The sequence below is a fragment of the Saccoglossus kowalevskii genome, chromosome 2, assembly GCF_978046115.1.
Source record: "Saccoglossus kowalevskii chromosome 2, keSacKowa6.1, whole genome shotgun sequence".
NCBI classification, from domain to species: Eukaryota; Metazoa; Hemichordata; class Enteropneusta; family Harrimaniidae; genus Saccoglossus; species Saccoglossus kowalevskii.
Window position 1 is genome coordinate 6690221 of NC_140642.1, and position 24153 is coordinate 6714373.

The window sequence follows — 24153 nt, forward strand, 5'->3', positions numbered from 1 at the left end:
CCGACACTGGTTTTGTATACAGCAAATTCATACAATATAATAGCATTTACACTACGAAGTCATGAAAATAATCATTTTATAGACTTCACACTAATATTTGTAGTTCGTGTTTCCAAGGTTTCTATGACCAATTTCCAAGGTTTCCATGTTTCCGAGGTTGCCATGACCAATTTCCAAGGTGTCCATGCTTCCAACATTTCAATGACCAATTTCCAAGGTTCCCATGTTTCCAAGATTTCCATGACCAATTTCCAAGGTTTACATGTTTCAGAGGTTTCCGGCAAGTACACTCTTCGCTATATACATATTGATGTCCACTCCAGCATAACTGACCCCAGAATTCATTGACACAATTATCCCTGGCTAATTGTTGTTTTCATGTATGTTTACACCGTATCACCTTGGGAAGGGATGGAAAGGCGTGGTAACAAGGTGGGACAGATGCGGTGGCACGAACTTTTGCACGAGTAGGCGAGGTCTGAAATTTAGACTCTCTGAAACGCTATTTCCAGCATTTTGAGGGGGAAATTTTGCTGACACAAAGGATTTCAGCTTGATTTGGGAGGGCGACGCCCTCCAAAAAGATTTCAGGGTGGGCGACCACCCATTCTGCCCCCGGGACAGTTGAACTGTGGCACTTAAACAACGGGCTGCACTGTAAATCTAGGTGTTTTGAAATATGACACATTTTTGTACCCACTTTAAAATCAAGTAAAAGTGTTTTATAATTAAAAACATTTAGTGTTTTTTCTCATTTTTATCGTTTTGTGATAAAACACTTAAAGTGTTTATAATCTGCATAATTGCGAGAACTGTATATTATGCAAACACTTGCAGTTAGTGTTTTTATTTCAACACTTCGAGGTGTTTTTGTACATAAGACATTACGTAAAGTTTTTCCGTTTCCAACACGTTTTAAAAGTGATTTCATTAGACATACTACATTTTGAAAAGTGTCTTCACCACATGTATAAAAAGTGCTTATTATCGCAACACTTTTAAAAAGTGTTTTTACTAGACACGTATTTTGAAAAGTGTTTCCACCAGGAACATGTATAAAAAGTGCTTATTATTTTACTAAACACATATTTTATAAAGTGTTTATGATCACGACTCGTAGAAAAGTGTCTAAACCGAAGACATATTTTAATGAAGTGTTTCCCATCACAACTCTTTAAGAAGTAGACACTAGACACACATTTGAAAAAATTTTCCACTAGAAATATGTATTCAAAAAGCGTTTACCATCGCAACACTTTGAAAAGTGCTTTTACGGAAAACACTGGATATCGACAAGTGCTTGTAACAGATCATACACAATTAAAAATGTATTTACACTGATAATATTGTAACATTATTAACATTATCATTTTGAAAAAAACAAAATAAATCAAATACATATCACATATATAACAATTTTCATTCTCAATATGTAATTATCACTTTAAGCTCTTATAATTTTATGTTTTAAAATGTAAATTTTATTGACCACGGAACGAGTAACTAACCTCCTTCGACCTTGCTTGGTATCTTGGCAAGCGGGAAATCGCTCGGGAATTCCAGATGGATATTAAGCAATTTAAAACCACATTGGAAGCACTAACTGAAAAAAAGCACAAGAACAAGGCAGTCAAAAGTCCAGAATACCAGCAAGTGTATTTACGCAATGCAATGTGAAGCATTAGTGTAATTCGCGTCCAGGTCAAACCTCATACTTGTGATTCCCATTAGAAGAGCGCATTTGATTGTCTGAAAATCAATGTTTATCAACACAAATTCTGCAAATGCGCAGCGCGACGACCACTGCCCGACTGCCCTAAAATATCCATCTGAAATTGTGTTCACTGGTCGTATTTTCTGATTCTGAGTCGTCTATTTAAACAACTCACCTTGACCAGTGTTTCGCGTAAGAAAGTATATTATCATAAAGGTCAACGCAATGAATTTTCTGGTAAATATCTACTCTTTTCATTGTTACGCCATTTCACTTTCCAGCATTTACAGAAAATGGCGTACATTTTATATAACTCACAGTCTCTTGAATGGAAGATTAGTTGTTCTGGGGTCAAACTGCGTCTATTATACCCATACTAGTGTCAACCATGCTCAAATAATCATTCCTCCAGTGCATCGGTTTAGGTCAGATTTATTTAAAACACGGTGAATTCTATAACATAAAAGCAATACAGACGCTGTGAAAGTAACTGTGAAACTATTTGTAACCATGAGTTAACGATCTCACTTCATGAATGACTTTAGAAATATCACACATTTCCAGTAACACAATGTAACAAACAGGTCTTAAATAAGCGTTCAAAAGATTGTAGACTTACATCGTTGGGTCTCTAAAGCAGTATTTCGGTTGAAATGTTCGGTAGACGCTGCGTAGAAATGTGCTCGTAGCTTTTCATCATGGCTGCCTATTATAAACAAGCGTTTTAGCGCGATTCGAACATGACCTGTGATGGCGCACTCTACATGCGTAGGTGGTGCTATTAGCAGCCTTTCTGTTTTGACGAATCACGAAATAAAGATAACAATTGAAATTCTAAATAAACTTGTGTACAGCACACTCCCCGTCTAAAATGCACGGTAGAGCGTGATTTTACTAACTAACATATTTACTAACTACTAACAAGTCTTAAATGTCCATCTTGTTGTTTCTCTGAATTAAAACAAGTTCACTAATCGGCCTTTGGTAAACACGTCTGGTGTTATCACGACAGACCATCATGTCAGCTTTCCTCACTAGGTTGTCGTCACTGGGGTAGACCTTGATTATGCGAGCTAGTGGCCAGTTGTTTCGACAGTGTTCTTTGTCACGTAGCAGAACAATGTCACCTTCCTTGATGTTTAGGGTTGTTTCATTTCATTTGCGCCTTGTTTGACGGATCTGCAGAAATTCTTTCCGCCACCGAATCCAAAACTGATCGGCTAGATATTGTGTACGTCGCCACTGCTTTCTACTGTAGAGGTCTTGTTGTACAAAATCTCCTGGGGGTGGGGGCGAGTGTGGTTTCATGGTCAGGATCATATCTGGACTAAGTGCTTGTGGACCATTGGCGTCAGACGGTATGGTGGTTATAGGCTTCGCATTGACCACAGCACATACTTCCGCCATGAGGGTTGTGAGAGTGTCATGTGTGAACTGTGGTCTTCCAAGCTGTACGTGCATGGATTCTAGAATACGTCTCACTGTGCCGATCTGCCGCTCCCAGATGCCTCCAGAATGTGAAGCATGGGGTGGGTTTAGAATCCATTCACATTTGTGGTATGTAAGGAACTTCTGTATCTGCTTCTGGTTAAGTTCCTTGATGGCGTCATTGAGCTCATTCTTTGCACCTATGAAATTCGTGCCTTGATCACAACGCAGCCTCTTAACAGGACCACGGATGGCCATGAAACGACGAAGAGCGTTTATGAATGCAGAAGTGTCCATTGAATCAATTATTTCTATGTGTATTGCTGTCGTGTATAGACAAAGATAACTGCCCATCGTTTAACTCCTGATGCTCCGCCTCTGGTCCTCCTAGATACTATGTTCCACGGACCAAAGACGTCCATACCGACGTTAGTGAAAGGTGGGGTGTTAGCCATTCTGTCTGCAGGTAGGTCTGCCATTACTTGAGTCAACGGTTTTGCTCGTAATCTTCTACATGTTGTGCATTTATGTAATATGCTGCGTACTAGGTTGTGCAAACCAAGTATCCAGTAGCCTTTGGCTCTTACTGCAGCCAGTGTGAGATGTCGGCCTTGGTGTTGTGTTTCTTGGTGCACATGTTCTACGATGAGTTGTGAGATGTGATTGTTCTTCGGCAATACTATTGGATGGCAACTGGATAGTTTGAGATCTGCTCTGCGAATTCTTCCACCAACACGGAGTAGTTGATCTTCATCCATAAATGTATTCAGTCGATAGAGAGGGCTATCTTTTCTCAACTCATTACCACCAGTGTCTGTTGGCGATAATTTTTTGAGTTCCTTGGGAAAAGCGTCCTTTTGTACTGTGCGAAGTATATGATTCTCTGCACGTTCCAGGATCTTGGGTGTAAGTCTTACGTCGGTAACTTCTTTACAATTAGTCTTGTAGGACTGTATCTTCAGTATAAGGTTTGCTACTGCTCGTCTGAGGGAGGTACATGATGAGAACCTTAGAAACCTTTTAGAGCCTAGGTGGCCAGACGGGTTATCTGGACTTGGTTTGCGTTTTTTGATGTCTGTTGCAAACACGCAAGATTTTTTGCGCACTTCAGGATCTTCATCACTGATGTCATAAGTCTGTTGACCGTTGTTTGTTTCAGGTGTGTGATCTGGCTGCCAGAGAAGTTGTGGGCCTTTGAGCCACATGGTGTTACTAAGTTGATGGGCTGGGACTGAGCGTGTCGCTAGGTCAGCCGGGTTCTGGCTTGTGGGTATATGACACCACTGGTCTGGTGAGGACGAGTTGTGGATTTTCTGAATGCGGTTAGCCACATATACATGGAATCGCTTAGCTTCATTATTCAGGTATCCCAGGACTATTGTGCTGTCCGTGTAGTAGACTGTACAGTTTGTGGGACTTCTGATTTCTGCCTTTATCTTGCCTGCTAACTGAGTGGCTAATACAGCTGCACACAGTTCTAGACGAGGTATGGATACTGCATTGGTTGGGTTCACTTTTGCCTTTCCTAGGAGGAATGCTACATTTACCTCATCTTTATCATTTATTTGTCTCAGGTATGCAACTGCTCCAATAGCTACGTCACTGGCATCACAAAAGATGTGATATTCCCTTCTCTTTACTGGCCCAAATGCATGAGGGGTGTAACAGCGAGGTATATGAACATTCTCAAGGTGGACCAGACTGTCTCGCCAGCATTTCCACCGTGGTAGGTATTCTTCTGGTAGTGGGTCATCCCATCCTACATGCGTGTCTTCCTTTACTTTAGAAGTTTCTGCTATTAGACCACGTAGAATCCGCTTACCCTCTATTGTGACTGGAGCCAATATGCCTAAGGGATCGTAAATGGAGTTCACGATAGCTAGAACTCCCCGCCGTGAAAATGGCTTCTCTTGAAAGTTAACTTTATACGTGAAAGTGTCCAAGTGTAGGGACCACTGGATACCTAAGGATCTCTGTGTGGGTAGCATGTCTTGGTTAAGATCCAGGCATTGTAGATCTTTGGCGTGTATATCACTGGGTACAGAGTTCATGACTTCTTTGTTGTTAGAGACAATTTTGTGGAAGTTTATATTTCTAGTAGACAACATCTCTCGTGTTCTCCTGATGAGACTGACAGCTGCTTCTGCATCTGGCTGAGAGGTAAGTCCGTCATCTACATAGAAGTCTGAATATACAAATTCTCGAACATCTTCTCCATATGTTGTATAAGTCTCTTCTGCTATCATTCTTAGACCGTATGTTGCAATGGCTGGTGACGAAACATTCCCAAACAGATGAACATTCATCCGGTACTGAATCACAGGTTTCTCTGGATTGTTTTCTTGGAACCAAAAGAAGCGTAGATAGTTCCTGTGTTCCTCATTCACATGGAAACTATGAAACATCTGTTCTATATCACCCATAACTGCTATAGGGTGACATCTAAACCTCAGCAAGACACCAATGAGACTGTTCATCTGGTCTGGCCCTTGAAGCAATGCATCGTTCAGGGAAGTTCCATTACACCTTGCACTGGAGTCAAACACTACTCTGATCTGTGCTTTCCTTGGGTGGTATACCCCAAAGTGAGGTAAATACCAAGCGTTGTCAGAAGCTAATTCTGAATCAGGAACAGGACTGGCGTGTTGACGTTCTATTACCTTCTCCATGAATTGTAGGTATTGTTCCATCATCTCTGGTTTTCGTTCTAGCTGCTTCAAAAGATTTTTGAAGCGACTCATTGTTGTCTGGTAGTTGTTTGGTAGTCGCCTTGGGTTGTATCTAAATGGTAGGGGTAGTTCTAAATTTCCCTTCCTGTTGATGTGGGTACCATTTTGCATGATGTGCAAGAAGCGCTTGTCTTCTATAGAGTGGGCTTTCTTCTCATCATCTGGTGTTTCTCGAAATACATCTTCTCCACTGGCTGTGTCAGGTGCTATATTTTCACTGATACGAATGTGATTGTCACATTTAAGTGGGTTCTGTATAGTTGTCCAGCCTACTGGGTTATGGTTGTTGAGACTTATTTTTGTGCGACGAACAGATGCTCTAACTGTACCTCTAACTGTTTCAAAGCACAGGTCGCCAGATACTGTCCACCCTAGGTCGGTACGTTGAGCCCAAGGTGCACTGACTGGTCCATTCCTGGATTCTCTAATTTTTAGGGGCTCTGGGCAGTTTCTCCCTATCAGGAGATGTATCCCAATGTCATCCTGTATCTCTGGGATTTTGTCTGCTATTGGTCTGAGATGAGTAAATGATCTGCATATTTCAGGTGTTGGTATTTCGTTCTTGTCGCAGGGTATACTGTTGTTCTCTAGTACAACTGGGAGGGTGAATTTCTTCTTACCATCAGTAGCCTCGATGATAATGTGATTTCCTCGCCTACCTCTTCTATTTTCCCCTTGGCTGCTGCATGTGGTGAGTTCGTATTCCAGTTCTGGACCTTGTATTTTTAGTGCATCGAACAGGTATGTGTCTCCCATGCAGGCATTGGACTGGTCATCCAAGACAACATACGTTTCTATGATGTTCACTGGATTGTGTTGCATGTAGACTTTTGCAGGAACTATCTTACCACATGAGCGTGCACCTGGACACTTGTTGAGCTTAGTACACTTTGATGTGGCCTCCTGACTTGTTTCATACTTTGGTGTTTCTGTTTTCTGTTCTTTTGGTCTGGTTATCACACCAGGTGTGGTGTGTAGACATGAGACATGTTTGATACTGTTGCAGACTGAGCACTTCACATCAGTGTCGCAGTCTCTGGCCAGGTGTTTGCGTGTGCATTTGAAGCACAGCCCTTTATTCTTACAAAGTTCTATTCTGTCTGCTATTGGAAGCTTTGTAAATGCCTTGCATTCTGTCAGGCCATGCTTAGATGTCTCATGGTAATCACACCGCTTCTCGGTGTCCAGCATTTTCGTAGCGCGGACTCTAGCACTGCTTTTGGCTTGTTGGTTCGATTTAGCCTTGTCAGATGTAGCGATTGAGTTAGCAAACCTCGGTATATCTGGGTCATTCTGTGTCCTAGCTGTATTTCTAAGAAATTCTGCAAAGAAACAGAATGGTGGGAATTTCCCATTGCTTTGCTTGTAACAGGATACCTTCTCTCTCCATTTGTTCAGGATGAATGCTGGTAGTTTTTCAACTATGGGATTCAGAACATGTGGTGTGTTCAATGTGCTGAGATCAGCAAGTTCTTCCATGTGTGCCAGTGTGTCGGTACACAGATCAGCCAAATCTAGGAGCTTCTGGTTGTCATCTGGACGAAATTGGGGAAATGAAATCAGCTTCTTTATGATAACAGCTGTGATCACTGCTGGGTTTCCAAACCTGTTTTCTAATTCTTTCCATGCCTCCTGGTAGGCAGTTTCGACATTCTTTACGAACCGCAGTCTAAATCTGTCAACTAAGATCTTAGGTTCTCCTTTGGTGTATTTACTGAGAAAAGACAATTTCTCAGTTGTTGGCACACACGCTGTCTGGACCATAGATTCAAAGGTTCTGCGCCACGGCAGAAACATGATAGGATCACCACCATATACTTCAGGTTCTTGAACTGGTAGGCGTTGACAAGCCAATATTTTGATGTATTCACTGGGAAGATGTGAGGATTCTGCATTTTCGCCTGCTGGTCTGAATTGCTGTTGTGATGTGTTATTCTGTACCATACTTGCATCCCCTGGCTGTTTTGTAGTTTGGAGTGGGGAAATTGTATCATACCCAGTAAGTGTAGTTGGTGGTGGAGGTCTTGGTTGTTCTAGGAAATAGGGTGAAGCTTGTGGTTTGAGGTTATGTTCGTTACGCGTACGAAAACGTAAGGCGTGATCATTAGACGTTTCCTGAGGTAATGTGAACATCTGTTGTGTTGCAACTTCTTCCACTACTTTCTGAAATGCTTCTGCACTTGCCTGTGTGACTGCTGCCTTTTTCTTTGCTTCTAGTATTTTCAAATTGGCTTTGAAACTGGCTTCCATTGCTGCTTGCTCTGCTTGCTGTTTGGCTATGGTTATTTCATACTCAGCCTCTTCTGCTGCTGCTGCTGCATCGGCAATTGCTTGTGCATGGGCGGTGCTTAACCTTGACGATGCCCTTGACATGACTGAACCCGATACTGAGAGTGCGTGTTGAGGTTCAGGTTTAATTCTTGAAGTTCTCTGCCTTGCCAGTAAGTCTGTTATTTCCATTTCAACAAGTTGTTTATTTCTACGGAAACGTGATTCTGTATAAGCTGCGTCATTGCGCGTTTCTTCTGAATGGTCTTGGTCATAAAGATTCATCACATCTACGTATGTACATTCATACTGGTGGGTAAGGGTACCTAGTTCATTCGTAATTAACGTGGGCTCACTTCGTGTGGTTGGAATACTCAACATGAGCTTATTTATTCGGTTCCAGATTGCTAACATGCTTTTTTCTGCATCACTGATGGCATTTGCTAGTGCTTTAGGTGTTAGCTTTCTTTGGCGTTGAGGGCGCACCTCATCTCCGTGTTCACTGACAGATTCATCTTTCTGCTCATTTTTGTTATTTTGTTCATCATACTGTTCAGAATACACTGGAGTTTTATTGTCACCATATTCTGTCATATCTATTCCATCGAGTTGGATTTTACTATTTTCTGCCATTTCTATTCATAGGAGTTCATTAACAATGTTCTATGGGTTAATAACGGTATACACAAGTGACATCTGAGTTTACCACTAACCTGCCTGATAATGTATGTATGGTATTACATACAGATTGTTTCTGTTCACACTGGTGTACTTATACAGTACAAATGTTCAGCCTAGCGTATCATGTAGAGGTCACGCTAAACATCAGTATCCCTTGTGTTTACTGCCGCTGTACACTGAAGACATCAATAGATTTACTGCAGTATGGATTCCGATAATTCACTGTTCTGGGGTCAAACTGCGTCTATTATACCCATACTAGTGTCAACCATGCTCAAATAATCATTCCTCCAGTGCATCGGTTTAGGTCAGATTTATTTAAAACACGGTGAATTCTATAACATAAAAGCAATACAGACGCTGTGAAAGTAACTGTGAAACTATTTGTAACCATGAGGTAACGATCTCACTTCATGAATGACTTTAGAAATATCACACATTTCCAGTAACATAATGTAACAAACAGGTTTTAAATAAGCGTTCAAAAGATTGTAGACTTACATCGTTGGGTCTCTAAAGCAGTATTTCGGTTGAAATGTTCGGTAGACGCTGCGTAGAAATGTGCTCGTAGCTTTTCATCATGGCTGCCTATTATAAACAAGCGTTTTAGCGCGATTCGAACATGACCTGTGATGGCGCACTCTACATGCGTAGGTGGTGCTATTAGCAGCCTTTCTGTTTTGACGAATCACGAAATAAAGATAACAATTGAAATTCTAAATAAACTTGTGTACAGCACATTAGTGAATAGCAGAGTTGACTTTGCAGAAGCCAAAAACTCAGAAGTCAGGAGTGTCAAAAGAAATTAAATGTGTAATCTCAACATATTCAAAGAACATGATATATTTGCCCATAAATCAAATGTGGATAATATTTCGTTGCGATTTTTTTAAATGAAACAAATCGTTATGGTCAAGTTACAATTTTCGCAGCACTTTCAAGGAAACAATACAATCAATTGCAATTACTTTGTGCATAGTGTCTGAATGCATATGTATTATTAGTATGTCATCATATAAATATAATTATATAATACTGTTCCTGTCGAGATTCAATGCTAGCAAAATTTCCTAATGTTGTGCCGTTTACTTGGAGTTTCTTCAGAATTAAGAGCGTATCCACAATTATATTCGGACAAAAACAAAAACACTGTGACATACAAAACTATATCCTGAAAACGTATAAATAATATCATATTACTGATCATCAATCTGTTTCACGATGTATTGACAAAACAATCAGAGAAAATTGCAACAAAATACATAATTTACTATCTAATTTCTTGTTATTTAGAGGGTTTAGCTCCCATTAATTTATGAGCTCGTTTGAGTAAATCACTGACCGGAAACATTTCAAATGTTCATGCTGTACCATCTGCTTTATCTCCGTTCATTTTTGCGCAAATATAACAAATTACTGCAATGGTGAATATGCTGCAAATATATGAACACACATTGCCTAAAAGCGTAATGACGTGACTTCTCTGTGGCAACCATTTGGGCAGAGTCAAAGGTCGATACTGAGATGCGACGATTTTATTTAATATGGACAACTTTAATGTCAATCTCACTAGTCACAACAATTTATTTTTACACTTCTGAATTTTTGGCTGCTGACATTTGAGCTTCTCACTTCTGAGCTTCTGAAAAGTGAACCCTACCTTTAGTGACCATGTTTCTCTAATTGAAACTGTTGAATTGTTGACCTGAATTGAATTAATATGCTTTCGAAATTTTGTTTGAAAAGTGTTTTAGTTGCTCTTATGAACTTGTGTACATGTCGTATAAATATGCTTGTGTGTTTGGTTTAGAAAGTGCTTTAGGATAAAATAAGTGTACTAAAAAGTACGATTATCATTCTTTTGATACCCTTTCAACCTTTGCTATAACCTTCATCTATTGTGTTCATTCCAAAATTAGATGGGCAAGTTCTGATAATAGTTTGTGTTATTACCACGATAGATATAAATCAATGTGAGTTTATTTTATAGAACTTTATAACTTGCCAAATAAGCAATGCTAGACATTCGTAATGTGAAAGTGCGAATATGGTTAAGACATGTACAATACAATACATTGTAATATTAACTTTAGGTGTTAAATGAGGAAGTCAAGGCAAACAACATGATGCTCCCAGATGAAACCATATTCTCATTTTTTTTATGAGATACGGATATGATGTCATACTTTATCTATACTTCTTTGCGGAAGAATCAAGATGGTTGACTACAAAACTGATGAAAAGTTGAATATCTAGAAAATGAAAAGTGATATAAAAATCTGTAAATTACATGTTTTACATTTGCCGGCTCTTTCACCTAGAAACATTATTTTGTTTGCCTTGACTTTTCGTTCAAGAATATAAAAACAAAGGTAATATTGCGTGTTATATGCGGGCGACACACTAGATTGCTGACAAACCACACAAATTACTACATTATTTATGATGACAGATTAGAAGCCTGATTATATGCTAAACATGACTACTATTAGAAATGATGTTAGCTAAATAATTAATTGTAGTTACTCAAATAGGCAACCTTGCAGGAAAAAAAGTGCTTAATATTCGATTTTCAAAACTCATTAAAAGCACACTGTAATTTTTGGAAGCACTTTCAATTAAAGACATGTGTACTAGTATTATATAATAAAATACTTTTGTATTAAAACAATAGTGTTCTTTCTATGATTTTTAGAAAAGTGTTTTTGAGTTATTAGCACTTGTTGATGAAAATTAAGCACATTGTAAACACACAAAAATACACTTGTTCATAATCAAACACTGAGTGCATTACGAGGGCATACATGTGTCATTGAAGTGTTAATTGTAAGACATTTATGGACATCCAACTTTATGCGAGCAGTATTAACAAAATTGAGTGAAAAGTCTCGTAAGTAAATATTTGGAATATATGCCAGCTAGACAATCAACGAAGGTGAAGTAATTCAACGCATAATGAGAAGTGTCATGACATTACCTGTGTGGAAAGGTTATCCAAATCTGTCTAAACTTACCCAGGGTAATATGACAGGTCTTGACACGGTTGTCCATGAGTGGCGGGCATATCGGGCGGACAAACAGCTATATACAGTATTTGCATCTATGTCGTACAATTTGTTCATACCAAATTAGTCAAATGAGGAATTTGACTTTTTCCATACTACAGACATTCGCAACATTTGTTCGTTTCTCAAATAGTCTGTGTGACATTACACAAGAACATATTCAAGACATTCACGCACACTTACACCAGAAGACAGAAATAACGACTTATGTAGTATGATACCATCAGCTTTATTCAGATTCGTGTAGTGGGTTCTTTTACGGATCGAGTGATCCTAAAAAAAATACATGATTTCCATTATTGAAAAGTTCATAAAAACGTCCTGCGATTATATTATGCACGCTTGAAGATCCGCTTTCCAACAACACTGACGCCTGGTTTGCTCAAGCTGAGTACCATCTCATCACCGATGACTTCACGTGTCTCTACCACTGTGTTTCCTTCTACAGGCTTGATGAATAACTTGTTGGCGCCTTCCATTGTGGCCACGACCATTCTCTCTGTGCCCAATAATTCAATGTTTTCCTTGAAAGGCACACCGATTTTGAACTTCTGCTCCATGGTAGATTTGGGTCCGCTGACCTTGATAGCGTGGACGTCACCGTCTTTGCTGCAAACTACTGTAGTGGCGGAGTTTGCTATGAGTTCGCCCTTACCAGCATCCATACCTATAGCAGAGACGAATTCCTTCATATTCTCGCTTCTGGAGAAATTCCATGTTCCAGCGAAAGACATGGTGATCAGTTCGGTTGTTGAAAGGCTGGTTGATGAGAGGGAAGTAAGTGATGAAAGAAGTGACTGAATCTCAGCGAATCTACCCTTTAAATAAGACCACATATGTATATGAGGGGGTCGTACCATTCTGGAGTAGGTAGACTAAGATATGAGCACACACAGTTGCGCTCGTATGTTGATTTATAGATAACCTGCTTACGTACCCTGTGCTTGAATTCTTGAATTGCGCATCCAAATGTAACCTTTGCACATATTGAACATTAACATATTTACAGCCTTGTCGCGATTTTACAACTGCTCTTGAACCAATTACCCTGATTCCTGTTCGAGGCAAAAAAGTCATGACATAATGTCTAAAATTGTTCCATGGTTTATATTCTCGAAATCAAGCGAAATAATAATCTTGTCATCAGTGTCAAGTACATTGTAATCGGGATTCAATGTGTGTTATCAACATGCAAATAATTAATTAATATATCTTGCGAGTTTATACGAAAAAAATATTATCTAACTCTGAAAATCTTCCCGTGGTTTATCAGAGGACCCAGCACATTATCTAACTCTGAAAATCTTCCCGTGGTTTATCAGAGGACCCAGCACATTTACTTGAAAGTTCTTCAAACTTTGATCTTCTCAATTTAAAAAATTAATAATGATTTCATTCATCCCCCACAGTGTCGTATTATGGGCATCATATGTCTGACCAGTGTAGTACGGTGTCTAAAAAGTACGATTATCATTCGTTTGATATCCTTTCAACCTTTGCTATAACCCTCATCTCCTGTGTTCATTCCAAAATTAGATGAGTCAGTTTTGGTAATAGATTACCGCGATGGATATAAATCATTGTAAGTTTAGGATCGCACGATCCGTAAATGAACCTACTACACGTACCTGAATAAAGCTGATGGTATCATGATAAAACATAATCGGTATTTCTGTGTTCTGATGTGAGTGTGTGTGAATGTCTAGAATATGTTCTTGTGTAATGTTACACATATTATTTGAGAACCAAACAAATGTTGTGAATGTCTGGAGTATAGGCAAAGTCAAATTTGGTGTGAACAAATTGTACGACTTAGATGCAAAGCTGTTTGTCCGCCCGGTATGCCCGCCACTCATGTAGACCTGTCATATTACCCTGGGCGAGTTTAGACAAATTTGGATAACCTTTCCACACAGGTAATGTCATGACTCATCTCATTATACATTGAATTACTTCACCTTCGTTGATTGTCTTGTTGGCATATATATCATAATGTTTACTTACGAGTCCCCAAACTTTTCACTCAATTGTGTTAATACTGCTAGCATAAAGTTGGATGTCCATAAATGTCCTATCAATTAACACTTCAATGACACATTTATGCCCTCGTAATACACTCAGAGTTTGATTATGAACAAGTGTATTTTTATGTGTTCAATGTGCTTAATTTTCACCAAAAAGTGTTTTAATAACTCCCGAAAACACTTTTCTAGAAATACTAAAACACTACTGTTTTAATAGAAAATACACAAGTTTTAATTACAATAGTGTGCTTTAAATTGAAACAATGTGTTTTAATGAAAAACATGAAAGTGCTTCCAAGAATTACAGTGTGCTTTTAATGAGTTTTGAAAATCGAATATTAAGCACTTTTTTTCCTGTAAGGTTGCCTATTTGAGTAACTACAATTAATTATTTAGCTAACATCATTTCTAATAGTAGTCATGTTCAGCATATAATCAGGCTACTAATCTGTCATTGTGTAGCTTGTCAGCAATCTAGTGTGTCGCCCGCATGTTATATTACTTTTGTTTTTATATTCTTGAACGAAAAGTCAAGGCTAACAAAATAATGTTCCTAGGTAAAAGAGCCGGCAAATGTAAGAAAATGCAATTTACAGATTTTTATATAACTTTTTATTTTATAGATATTCAACTTTTCATCAGCTTTGTAATCAACAATCTTGATTTTTCAGCAAAGGAGCGTGGGTAAAATATTACATCATATCCACTGTTGCAAAAAATTGAGAAAATGGTTTCATCTGGGTGCGTTATGTTGTTTGCCTTGACTTCCCCCCCCTTTAACACCTAAAGTTATATTACATTGTATTGAGCATGTCTTAACCATATTCGCACTTTCACACGTCTACCGTAATTACGACTGTCTAGCATTCCTCATTTGGCAAGTTATGAAGTTCTATCCAATCACATTTACTTATTCTGATTGGACACTAGATATAGACAAGATTTTTACTTTGTTTGAGTAGGCAAACAACATTTAAAAATTCATGCTCTTATTAGATCTAAAATATAGTACTTGCCATCACTATTGAACGCCCTCTATCATCCAGGTGACTCACCTGAATTTGGGTCGTTTATCTTATTTTACCCTATTGTGAGTTTTGTGTCTGGTCAAAATAAACTCACATTGATTTATATCTATCGCGGTAATAAAACAATCTATTATCAGAACTGGCCCATCTAATTTTGGAATAAACACGGGAGATGAAGGTTATAGCAAGGGTTGAAAGGGTATCAAAATGAATGATAATCGTACTTTTTAGAAGCCGTACCACACCGGTCAGATAGAGGATGCCATAATACGACATTGGGATGGATGAATGAAATCATTGTTTAGTTGTTAAGTTCAGAGAATCAAAGTTTGAAGAACTTTCAAGTAAATGTGGTTGGTCCTCCGATAATCCACGGGAATTCGAAGTCTTTCCAATGCGCGGATCTAAGCAAGATTTGTTCGGTGTTAGATAATGTTTTTGTCTCATACTGGCAAGATGTATTAATTGATTCAGTTATTTTGATACGTACGACCCATAAATTGCACATAATAATACGTATTATTCGTTGTTAGTCTATTGCACCGGCTCTGGATCATACACAGACTTGGCTTAGAAGTTGGCTATTACATCGTTTCTTTGCGTATATAAAATATGACACTTTAAGTGTAATCCGGTTTGTATTTGCATGTTGATAACACACATTGAATCCTGGTTACAATGGACTTGACACTGATGACAAGATTAGTATTTCGCTTGTGTTTGAGAATATAAACCATGAAAGGATCCTAGACATTACGTCATGTTTTTTTTTCTCTCGAACAGGAATCAGAGTAATTTGTTCAAGAGCAGTTGTAAAATCTCGACAAGGCTGTAAATATGTGAATGTTCAATATGTGCAAAGGTTAAATTTGGTTGCTCGAATGTAGAATGTTCAGAGAATTCAAGCATATGGTACGTAAGCAGGTTATTTATAAATCAACATACTTTTTGTTATTAATGCAAAATTCGATTCTAATCCAATAATTATTAATAAGTATATGGAATCCTGATTTTGATAATGTACGATTTTAATTTGAATATACGAGCGCGACTTTGTGTGCTCATATCTTGGTCCACCTACTCCAGAATGGTACGGTCCCTCATATATATATGTGGTCTTATTTAAAGGGTAGATTTGCTGAGATTCAGTCACTTCTTTCATCACATATTTCCGTCTCATCAACCACCCCTTCAACAACCGAAGTGATCACCATGTCTTTCGCTGGAACATGGAATTTCTCCAGAAGCGAGAATATGAAGGAATTCGTCTCTGCTATAGGTATGGATGCTGGTAAGGGCGAACTCGTAGCAAACTCCGCCACTACAGTAGTTTGCAGCAAAGACGGTGACGTCCACGCTATCAAGGTCAGCGGGCCCAAATCTACCATGGAGCAGAAGTTCAAAATCGGTGTGCCTTTCAAGGAAAACATTGAATTATTGGGCACAGAGAGAATGGTCGTGGCCACAATGGAAGGCGCCAACAAGTTATTCATCAAGCCTGTAGAAGGAAATACAGTGGTAGAGACACGTGAAGTCATCGGTGATGAGATGGTACTCAGCTTGAGCAAACCAGGCGTCAGTGTTGTTGGAAAGCGGATCTTCAAGCGTGCATAATATAATCGCAGGACGATTTTATGAACTTTTCAATAATGGAAATCATGTATTTTTTTTAGGACCACTCGATCCGTAAAAGAACCCACTACACGAACCTGAATAAAGCTGATGGTATCATACTACATAAGTCGTTATTTCTGTCTTCTGGTGTAAGTGTGCGTGAATGTCATGAATATGTTCTTGTGTAATGTCACACAGATTATTTGAGAAACGAACAAAAGTTGTGAATGTCTGAAGTATGGAAAAAGTCAAATTCCTCATTTGACTAATTTGGTATGAACAAATTGTACGACATAGATGCAAATACTGTATATAGCTGTTTGTCCGCCCGATATGCCCGCCACTCATGTAGAATCGTGTCATATTACCCAGGACGACTTTAGACAAATTTGGGTAACCTTAAATACGAGTAAGTTTAAAGTCTATCTTGTGCTTCGGAAAGAATAATATGCAACAAACAAGTGCTCCTAACAAGTGCTCCTAAACACTAATTGTCTAACTCGTTTACCCAAGTCAAATAGGTGTAACTCAGCACATTATGCGATGTGAATTATGGTATATTGAAATGCTTTACCTGGGTAAAGATTATATTGGAAACTATTTGACTGCTTCACAGATACTCTTAATTCAGACAAATCTGGCAAGCTACTGATGCAGGTTTGTATCGCATAGCTTCAATTCACCAGAAGACATCACCCGCATCACATTCCTAAATACCGGGAAATATGTGATCGTGATCAAGTCTATATCATGAATTCAACTATACTGGTTGTATTGAAACGTACTGGGAAAATATTACATAAGGCAAGTTAAATTTGTTATACAAAGATGCTGTGTTATACTAAATCAAATCATTAATGCCACAACATACAGGCAGATAACACCGTACACCGAAGGTGCTTAACTTGAAGTAATACAGATATTTCGTGGCAAAGATGCGGTAGAAATGGTAAAAAAATGTCTGGAATTATTTATGTGTGCGTGTACTTTGATGCGTACCCCGTACGTACTATGATCGACAAGTTATTTTCAGCTGTTTGTGATTTCAGATGATAGCTCTCACAAGTACGGTCGCCATAAAATTTTAGTAATTATTAACTATTCAAACATTGTCAGTGTTTCTAGATCAGTGCGAATTGTGTGTCTGCTCTACCTCATAATTAAAATGAATGAAATGACAGCAAGGACTAAAAAGGTGGCATAAAAGATGATCATCATTATGTTTTTTTTAGACATGACCATCTTGGGACAGCCAGATTAATGATGTCATAACATAACGGGATGAATAAAATAATTACTTAATAAGTAATGGCTGCGGCACGGGACGGGGCAGAGGGAAGGTCGCTCCCTCCAAACTGAAATCTGAAATCCTTTGTGTCAGCAAAATTTGCCCCTCATGAAATGGCGTTTCAGAGGTTCTAGATTTCAATTTGTTAAGGGAGAGCATGCCCCCGGGCCCCCTAGTAAGGTCGCGAGGTTGGTGAGCATATCTCGCCCCCTCGTGCATAATTTCTTGCCGCCACCTCTGACAGAAGTCAGCGATAACACAGAATTCTGAATTTAGACTGGCTTTAATTAATTGAGATGTGAGTAATGACATATGGAAATAAAGTTACTACTAGTTTCAAAATTATTATTATTTTCCGCTCTGTAAAATAAATGCGATATAAGTGTGCCCTGTATACTGGGCAATTCGTAACAAAATGTTTTTCATCTTCAAATTTGTTTTGTGTACATTTATGTCTCCCAGTTTAAATTTTGAGACAGTTACTAATTATAAATATACTCGGGGTCATACACGTTTGTGATGTCAAGGTAACTTTGATTAATACATCAACATAGTATGTCCTTAGTTCACCGTTTTTGATGCGTGTATAGAGATACCAATGTAACGCTTAATATGACCAATTTGGGGTGCAAGCCATTTTCTATTACAAGATTCACTAAAGTGAGGTACAGTAAGGGTAGAAAAATGTCTAAAAGACACACAATCGTTTCAATATATATTGAAATCTCTGTATTATAGTGAAATCTCTGTATTATAGTGAAATCTCTGTATTAAAGTGAAATCTCTGTATTATAGTGAAATCTCTGTATTATAGTGAAATCTCTGTATTAAAGTGAAATCTCTGTATTATAGTGAAATCTCTGTATTAAAGTGAAATCTCTGTATTATAGTGAAATCTCTGTATTATAGTGAAATCTCTGTATTAAAGTGAAATCTCTGTATTATAGTGAAATCTCTGTATTATAGTGAAATCTCTGTATTAAAGTGAAATCTCTGTATTATAGTGAAATCTCTGTATTATAGTGAAATCTCTGTATTAAAGTGAAATCTCTGTATTATAGTGAAATCTCTGTATTATAGTGAAATCTCTGTATTAAAGTGAAATCTCTGTATTATAGTGAAATCTCTGTATTATAGTGAAATCTCTGTATTATAGTGAAATCTTTGTATTATAGTGAAATCTCTGTATTAAAGTGAAATTTCTGTATTAAAGTGAAATCTCTGTATTAAAGTGAAATCTCTGTATTATAGTGAAATCTCTGTATTATAGTGAAATCTCTGTATTAAAGTGAAATCTCTGTATTAAAGTGAAATCTCTGTATTATAGTGAAATCTCTGTATTAAAGTGAAATCTCTGTATTATAGTGAAATCTCTGTATTAAAGTGAAATCTCTGTATTATAGTGAAATCTCTGTATTAAAGTGAAATCTCTGTATTAAAGTGAAATCTCTGTATTATAGTGAAATCTCTGTATTAAAGTGAAATCTCTGTATTATAGTGAAATCTCTGTATTAAAGTGAAATCTCTGTATTATAGTGAAATCTCTGTATTAAAGTGAAATCTCTGTATTATAGTGAAATCTCTGTATTATAGTGAAATCTCTGTATTATAGTGAAATCTCTGTATTAAAGTGAAATCTCTGTATTACAGTGAAATGTCTGTATTAAAGTGAAATCTCTGTATTAAAGTGAAATATCTGTATTATAGTGAAATCTCTGTATTATAGTGAAATCTCTGTATTAAAGTGAAATCTCTGTATTAAAGTGAAATCTCTGTATTATAGTGAAATCTCTGTATTATAGTGAAATCTCTGTATTAAACTGAATTCTCTGTATTATAGTGAAATCTCTGTATTATAGTGAAATCTCTGTATTAAAGCGAAATCTCTGTATTAAAGTGAAATCTCAGTATTATAGTGAAATCTCTGTATTATAGTGAAATCTCTGTATTAAAGTGAATTCTCTGTATTATAGTGAAATCTCTGTATTAAAGTGAAATCTCTGTATTATAGTGAAATCTCTGTATTAAAGTGAAATCTCTGTATTATAGTGAAATCTCTGTATTATAGCGAAATCTCTGTATTAAAGTGAAATCTCTGTATTATAGTGAAATCTCTGTATTAAAGTGAAATCTCTGTATTAAAGTGAAATCTCTGTATTATAGTGACATCTCTGTATTATAGTGAAATCTCTGTATTAAAGTGAAATCTCTGCATTATAGTGAAATCTCTGTATTAAAGTGAAATCTCTGTATTAAAGTGAAATCTCTGTATTATAGTGAAATCTCTGTATTATAGTGAAATCTCTGTATTAAAGTGAAATCTCTGTATTATAGTGAAATCTCTGTATTATAGTGAAATCTCTGTATTATAGTGAAATCTCTGTATTATAGTGAAATCTCTGTATTAAAGTGAAATCTCTGTATTATAGTGAAATCTCTGTATTGTAGTGAAATCTCTGTATTATAGTGAAAATTTAGCATAGCTACCGCTGTGAAATAAAGATTCTCTTAACACTGAGAGCGGTAATACCTAATAATCAAGTTAAAATATTCGACGTGAGTTATTGCCTTTCAAAGAATATATGTAGAATATATGTGACACAGCACTGGCATCCAGTAATACAATATCTATCTCGTATAGGGATTTCAATAAAGTACAATAGACATATAACAATAACATTATACATGGAACAAAGAACATTTACACACATACATAGGTCAGTGTTTACAGTAGTGCATAAATTATTGTGCCACACGAGAGAAATGATCAGACTCGGGGCATTCACAACAATTAATATGCAATAAAATTATATATGGACCTCAAGGTCAAGACCAAGAAGTGATATCAGGTGTGTGCAAATAAGTGAGCATACCCTGCTCTACCAGTAACATCCACAATATATCAATCTGAATAGTCAATTCATATAAAAAATTTCCACATAGGACAAATGATGTTAAAACCGAGATCGTCTGCCTCGGTGATTTGTCGTATTTTGTAACCAGTTCATGATATCTGCTGTAGAAGTGTTTGAATGTTGAAATAAGACGATTTCTTTAAAAAACTTGACTTGGTAGCTTGGGAGACAAGAGTATATGACGTTTTTCAAAGTCATCAAAGTGAAAAATCTAGCATATAGAACAAGTTGTGAAATGAATACACCACATGCAGGTGAAAGGGGAATATTACTACATAGTCACCCTTAGATGAATAATCACCCTTAGAATCAAATTCAAGAACATTAGCATATGAGATATTAACTTGGTTCTGTGGTTTCTTTGACTTTAAGTTCAGATGCATACATAATAGAGAGATAATTGTTGATGCAATGAAATTACACGATTAAAAACCTGAAGGTTCAATTGAATGGTTTTGTCTTCCCGCGTCTCATTTTTTTACAAATTTCTGAAGAAATCCTGCCTCAACTGAGTAAAGAAACAACACGACCAGCACAATTAGAATGCCAATGCTTTTCTGAAAGATATGGCCACCAAATTGCACAAATATGTTATCACCCAAATATTCAAGCATACTGACGATGTTATATTTTGATAATGTTTGCATCAGTTTTATCAGTAACAAAATAGTTTCTGTTGTAACCTGTAGCAAAGAGTTTGAAATTTTGGAAATTCTGCAATATCCACATTTGAAAGTGATAGAGGTAGTTGGTAGAATATATGTAACATATTAAAAGTGGTAGTTGGTATAGAAAGTGATAGAGGTAGTTAATAGAATATGTGTAACATATTAAAAGTGGTAGTTGGTATAGAAAGTGATAGAGGTAGTTGGTAGAATATATGTAACATATTAAAAGTGGTAGTTGGTATAGAAAGTGATAGAGGTTGTTGGTAGAATATATGTAACATAATAAAAGTGGTAGTAGGTATAGAAAGGGATAGAGCTAGTTGTTAGAATATGTGTAACATATTAAAGTGGTAGTTGGTATAGAAAGTGATAGAGGTAGTTAATAGAATATATGTAACATATTAAAAGTGGTAGTTGGTATAGAAAGTGATAGAGGTAGTTAATAGAATATATGTAACATATTAAAAGTGGTAGTTGGTATAGAAAGTGATAGAGGTAGTTAATAGAATATATGTAACATATTAAAAGTGGTAGTTGGTATAGAAAGGGATAGAGCTAGTTGTTAGAATATGTGTAACATATTAAAGTGGTAGTTGGTATAGAAAGTGATAGAGGTTGTTGGTAGAATATATGTAGCATATTAAATGTGGTAGTTGGCATAGAAAGTGATAGAGGTTGTTGGTAGAATATATGTAACATATTAAAGGTGGTAGTTGGTATAGAAAGTGATAGAGGTAGTTGGTAGAATATATGTAACATATTAAAATGGTAGTTGGTATAGAAAGTGATAGAGGTAGTTGGTAGAATATATGTAACATATTAAAATGTAGTTGGTATAGAAAGTGATAGAGGTAGTTGGTAGAATATATGTAACATATTAAAAGTGGTAGTTGGTATAGAAAGTGATAGAGGTAGTTGGTAGAATATATGTAACATATCAAAAGTGGTAGTTGGTATAGAAAGTGATAGAGGTAGTTGGTAGAATATATGTAACATATTAAAAGTATTAGTTGGTATAGAAAGTGATAGAGGTAGTTGGTAGAATATATGTAACATATTAAAAGTGGTAGTTAATATAGAAAGTGATAGAGGTTGTTGGTAGAATATATGTAACATATTAAAAGTTGTAGTTGGTATAGAAAGTGGGACAGGTTGTTGGTAGAAAATATGTAACATATTAAAAGTGGTAGTTGGTATAGAAAGTGATAGAGGTAGTTGGTAGAATATATGTAGCATATTAAAAGTGGTAGTTGGTATAGAAAGTGATAAAGGTAGTTGGTAGAATATATGTAACATATTAAAAGTATTAGTTGGTAGAGAAAGTGATAGAGGTTGTTGGTAGAATATATGTAACATATTAAAAGTATTAGTTGGTAGAGAAAGTGATAGAGGGTGTTGGTAGAATACATGTAACATATTAAAAGTGGTAGTTAGTATAGAAAGTGATAGAGGTTGTTGGTAGAATATATGTAACATATTAAAAGTGGTAGTTAGTATTGAAAGTGATAGAGGTTGTTGGTAGAATATATGTAACATATTAAAAGTATTAGTTGGTAAAGAAAGTGATAGAGGTTGTTGGTAGAATATATGTAACATATTAAAAGTATTAGTTGGTATATTAAGTGATAGAGCTATATAGCACATGAATTGTTAACCAGACCTCGTTTTTACATATATTGAATATGTTTTGTAATATTAAGAATTTTACACGGAGATATATCTTGGCAAAGAGCAAATGTTTTTATTATCCTCTTATAGTATTGTATTTGAATAACTATATGCCACATGGGGCCTTCTCAGCCGCATACTGCAATAGGATAAAATAGAGACGAAGACCTAGGGACCCTGACGCCAGAATTTGAAATATCTTTTAAAGTAAACAAATAATTCTGATGCATTTTACGGATGAGTGAGATCATGTTACGTAAATCGTGCTGCAAAGTTGAGTGCGACAGTTCGGAGTTAATATTAAACACAAAATATATACAAGTGACTATTCACTGAGAAATCGTCGGATTCACTCGGTGGGGCAATTCTTTGGATTCGGCATTCATGCATGGCCACATGAAATGCTAAATAACCGTATGATAAAATATTTGGACGATAGTCATACTAAATCTGAGCTATCAATATTTGGCTTTCATTTCGATAGAGCTTCGCTTGACATATTGAAAAAACTCATTCATTTCATTCATTATTTCACTTGACATTCTGCGATCAAACGTCGTTAAAAATGTGTTCGTATAACAATGCGTTCGTCACAATTCAAGTCGTACAAAGAAACAACGATCAGATTAAGCCCGGTATGTTTTAATCCATCATGGCCTGGTTGCCCCGACATCCGGCCTGTTATTATTGTATTCCTGCACACTGTTAATCTAAATTGCAGACATTTGTGTCCCGTTGCAAAAAGTGTTAATGTTAATGGCTTTCACTCGACGCACATTTTGTATTTTTGATCATGGCACATGTCTCAACCGGAGACATGCTATAAAGAACTATTCATTATCACGTCATTTATGAAAGTGCTTTTGCTTAGACATATTTTAAAACAATTGCATTTTTTTCAGATAAATTAATTCCAGAAAAACTGTAAAAGAGCTCTGGGTGTGCACAGGAAATTTGGTGATATTTTTAAAGATAAGCTCAAATGTTCGTATCGTATTTGTTGAACAATTGTTAACTTTTACAAGTGTTGTAAAGAAAATTTTGAATTTGAACATTAATTAGA

The 24153-nt window shown here is 36.7% G+C and overlaps 3 protein-coding genes, 2 long non-coding RNA genes and 1 pseudogene across 5 annotated transcripts; 1 reads left to right on the plus strand and 5 right to left on the minus strand.

The window, feature by feature from the left end:
- Positions 1 to 2130: 2130 nt before the first annotated feature.
- LOC146748079 (uncharacterized) lies at positions 2131 to 2447 on the minus strand. Its single transcript, XR_014931050.1, has 2 exons — positions 2334 to 2447; positions 2131 to 2167 (listed from the first exon to the last, which is right to left on the minus strand). It is a non-coding gene; the product is annotated as an uncharacterized LOC146748079 (long non-coding RNA).
- Positions 2448 to 2934: 487 nt separating this feature from the next.
- On the minus strand, positions 2935 to 3439 carry LOC146748080 (uncharacterized; annotated as a pseudogene).
- A 14-nt stretch (positions 3440 to 3453) lies between these two features.
- On the minus strand, positions 3454 to 8772 carry LOC102801573 (uncharacterized). The gene has a single exon (XM_006822034.2). The coding sequence runs from the start codon at positions 8770 to 8772 to the stop codon at positions 3454 to 3456; it is 5319 nt and encodes a 1772-aa protein (XP_006822097.2).
- Positions 8773 to 9118: 346 nt separating this feature from the next.
- Positions 9119 to 9435, minus strand: LOC144358025 (uncharacterized). Its single transcript, XR_014931051.1, has 2 exons — positions 9322 to 9435; positions 9119 to 9155 (listed from the first exon to the last, which is right to left on the minus strand). It is a non-coding gene; the product is annotated as an uncharacterized LOC144358025 (long non-coding RNA).
- Positions 9436 to 12090: 2655 nt separating this feature from the next.
- Positions 12091 to 12687, minus strand: LOC146748081 (fatty acid-binding protein, intestinal-like). Its single transcript, XM_085505987.1, has one exon. The coding sequence runs from the start codon at positions 12617 to 12619 to the stop codon at positions 12218 to 12220; it is 402 nt and encodes a 133-aa protein (XP_085362113.1). The 5' UTR covers positions 12620 to 12687; the 3' UTR covers positions 12091 to 12217.
- Positions 12688 to 16067: 3380 nt separating this feature from the next.
- On the plus strand, positions 16068 to 16678 carry LOC146748082 (fatty acid-binding protein, intestinal-like). The gene has a single exon (XM_085505992.1). The coding sequence runs from the start codon at positions 16150 to 16152 to the stop codon at positions 16549 to 16551; it is 402 nt and encodes a 133-aa protein (XP_085362118.1). The 5' UTR covers positions 16068 to 16149; the 3' UTR covers positions 16552 to 16678.
- The last annotated feature ends 7475 nt before the right edge of the window (positions 16679 to 24153 follow it).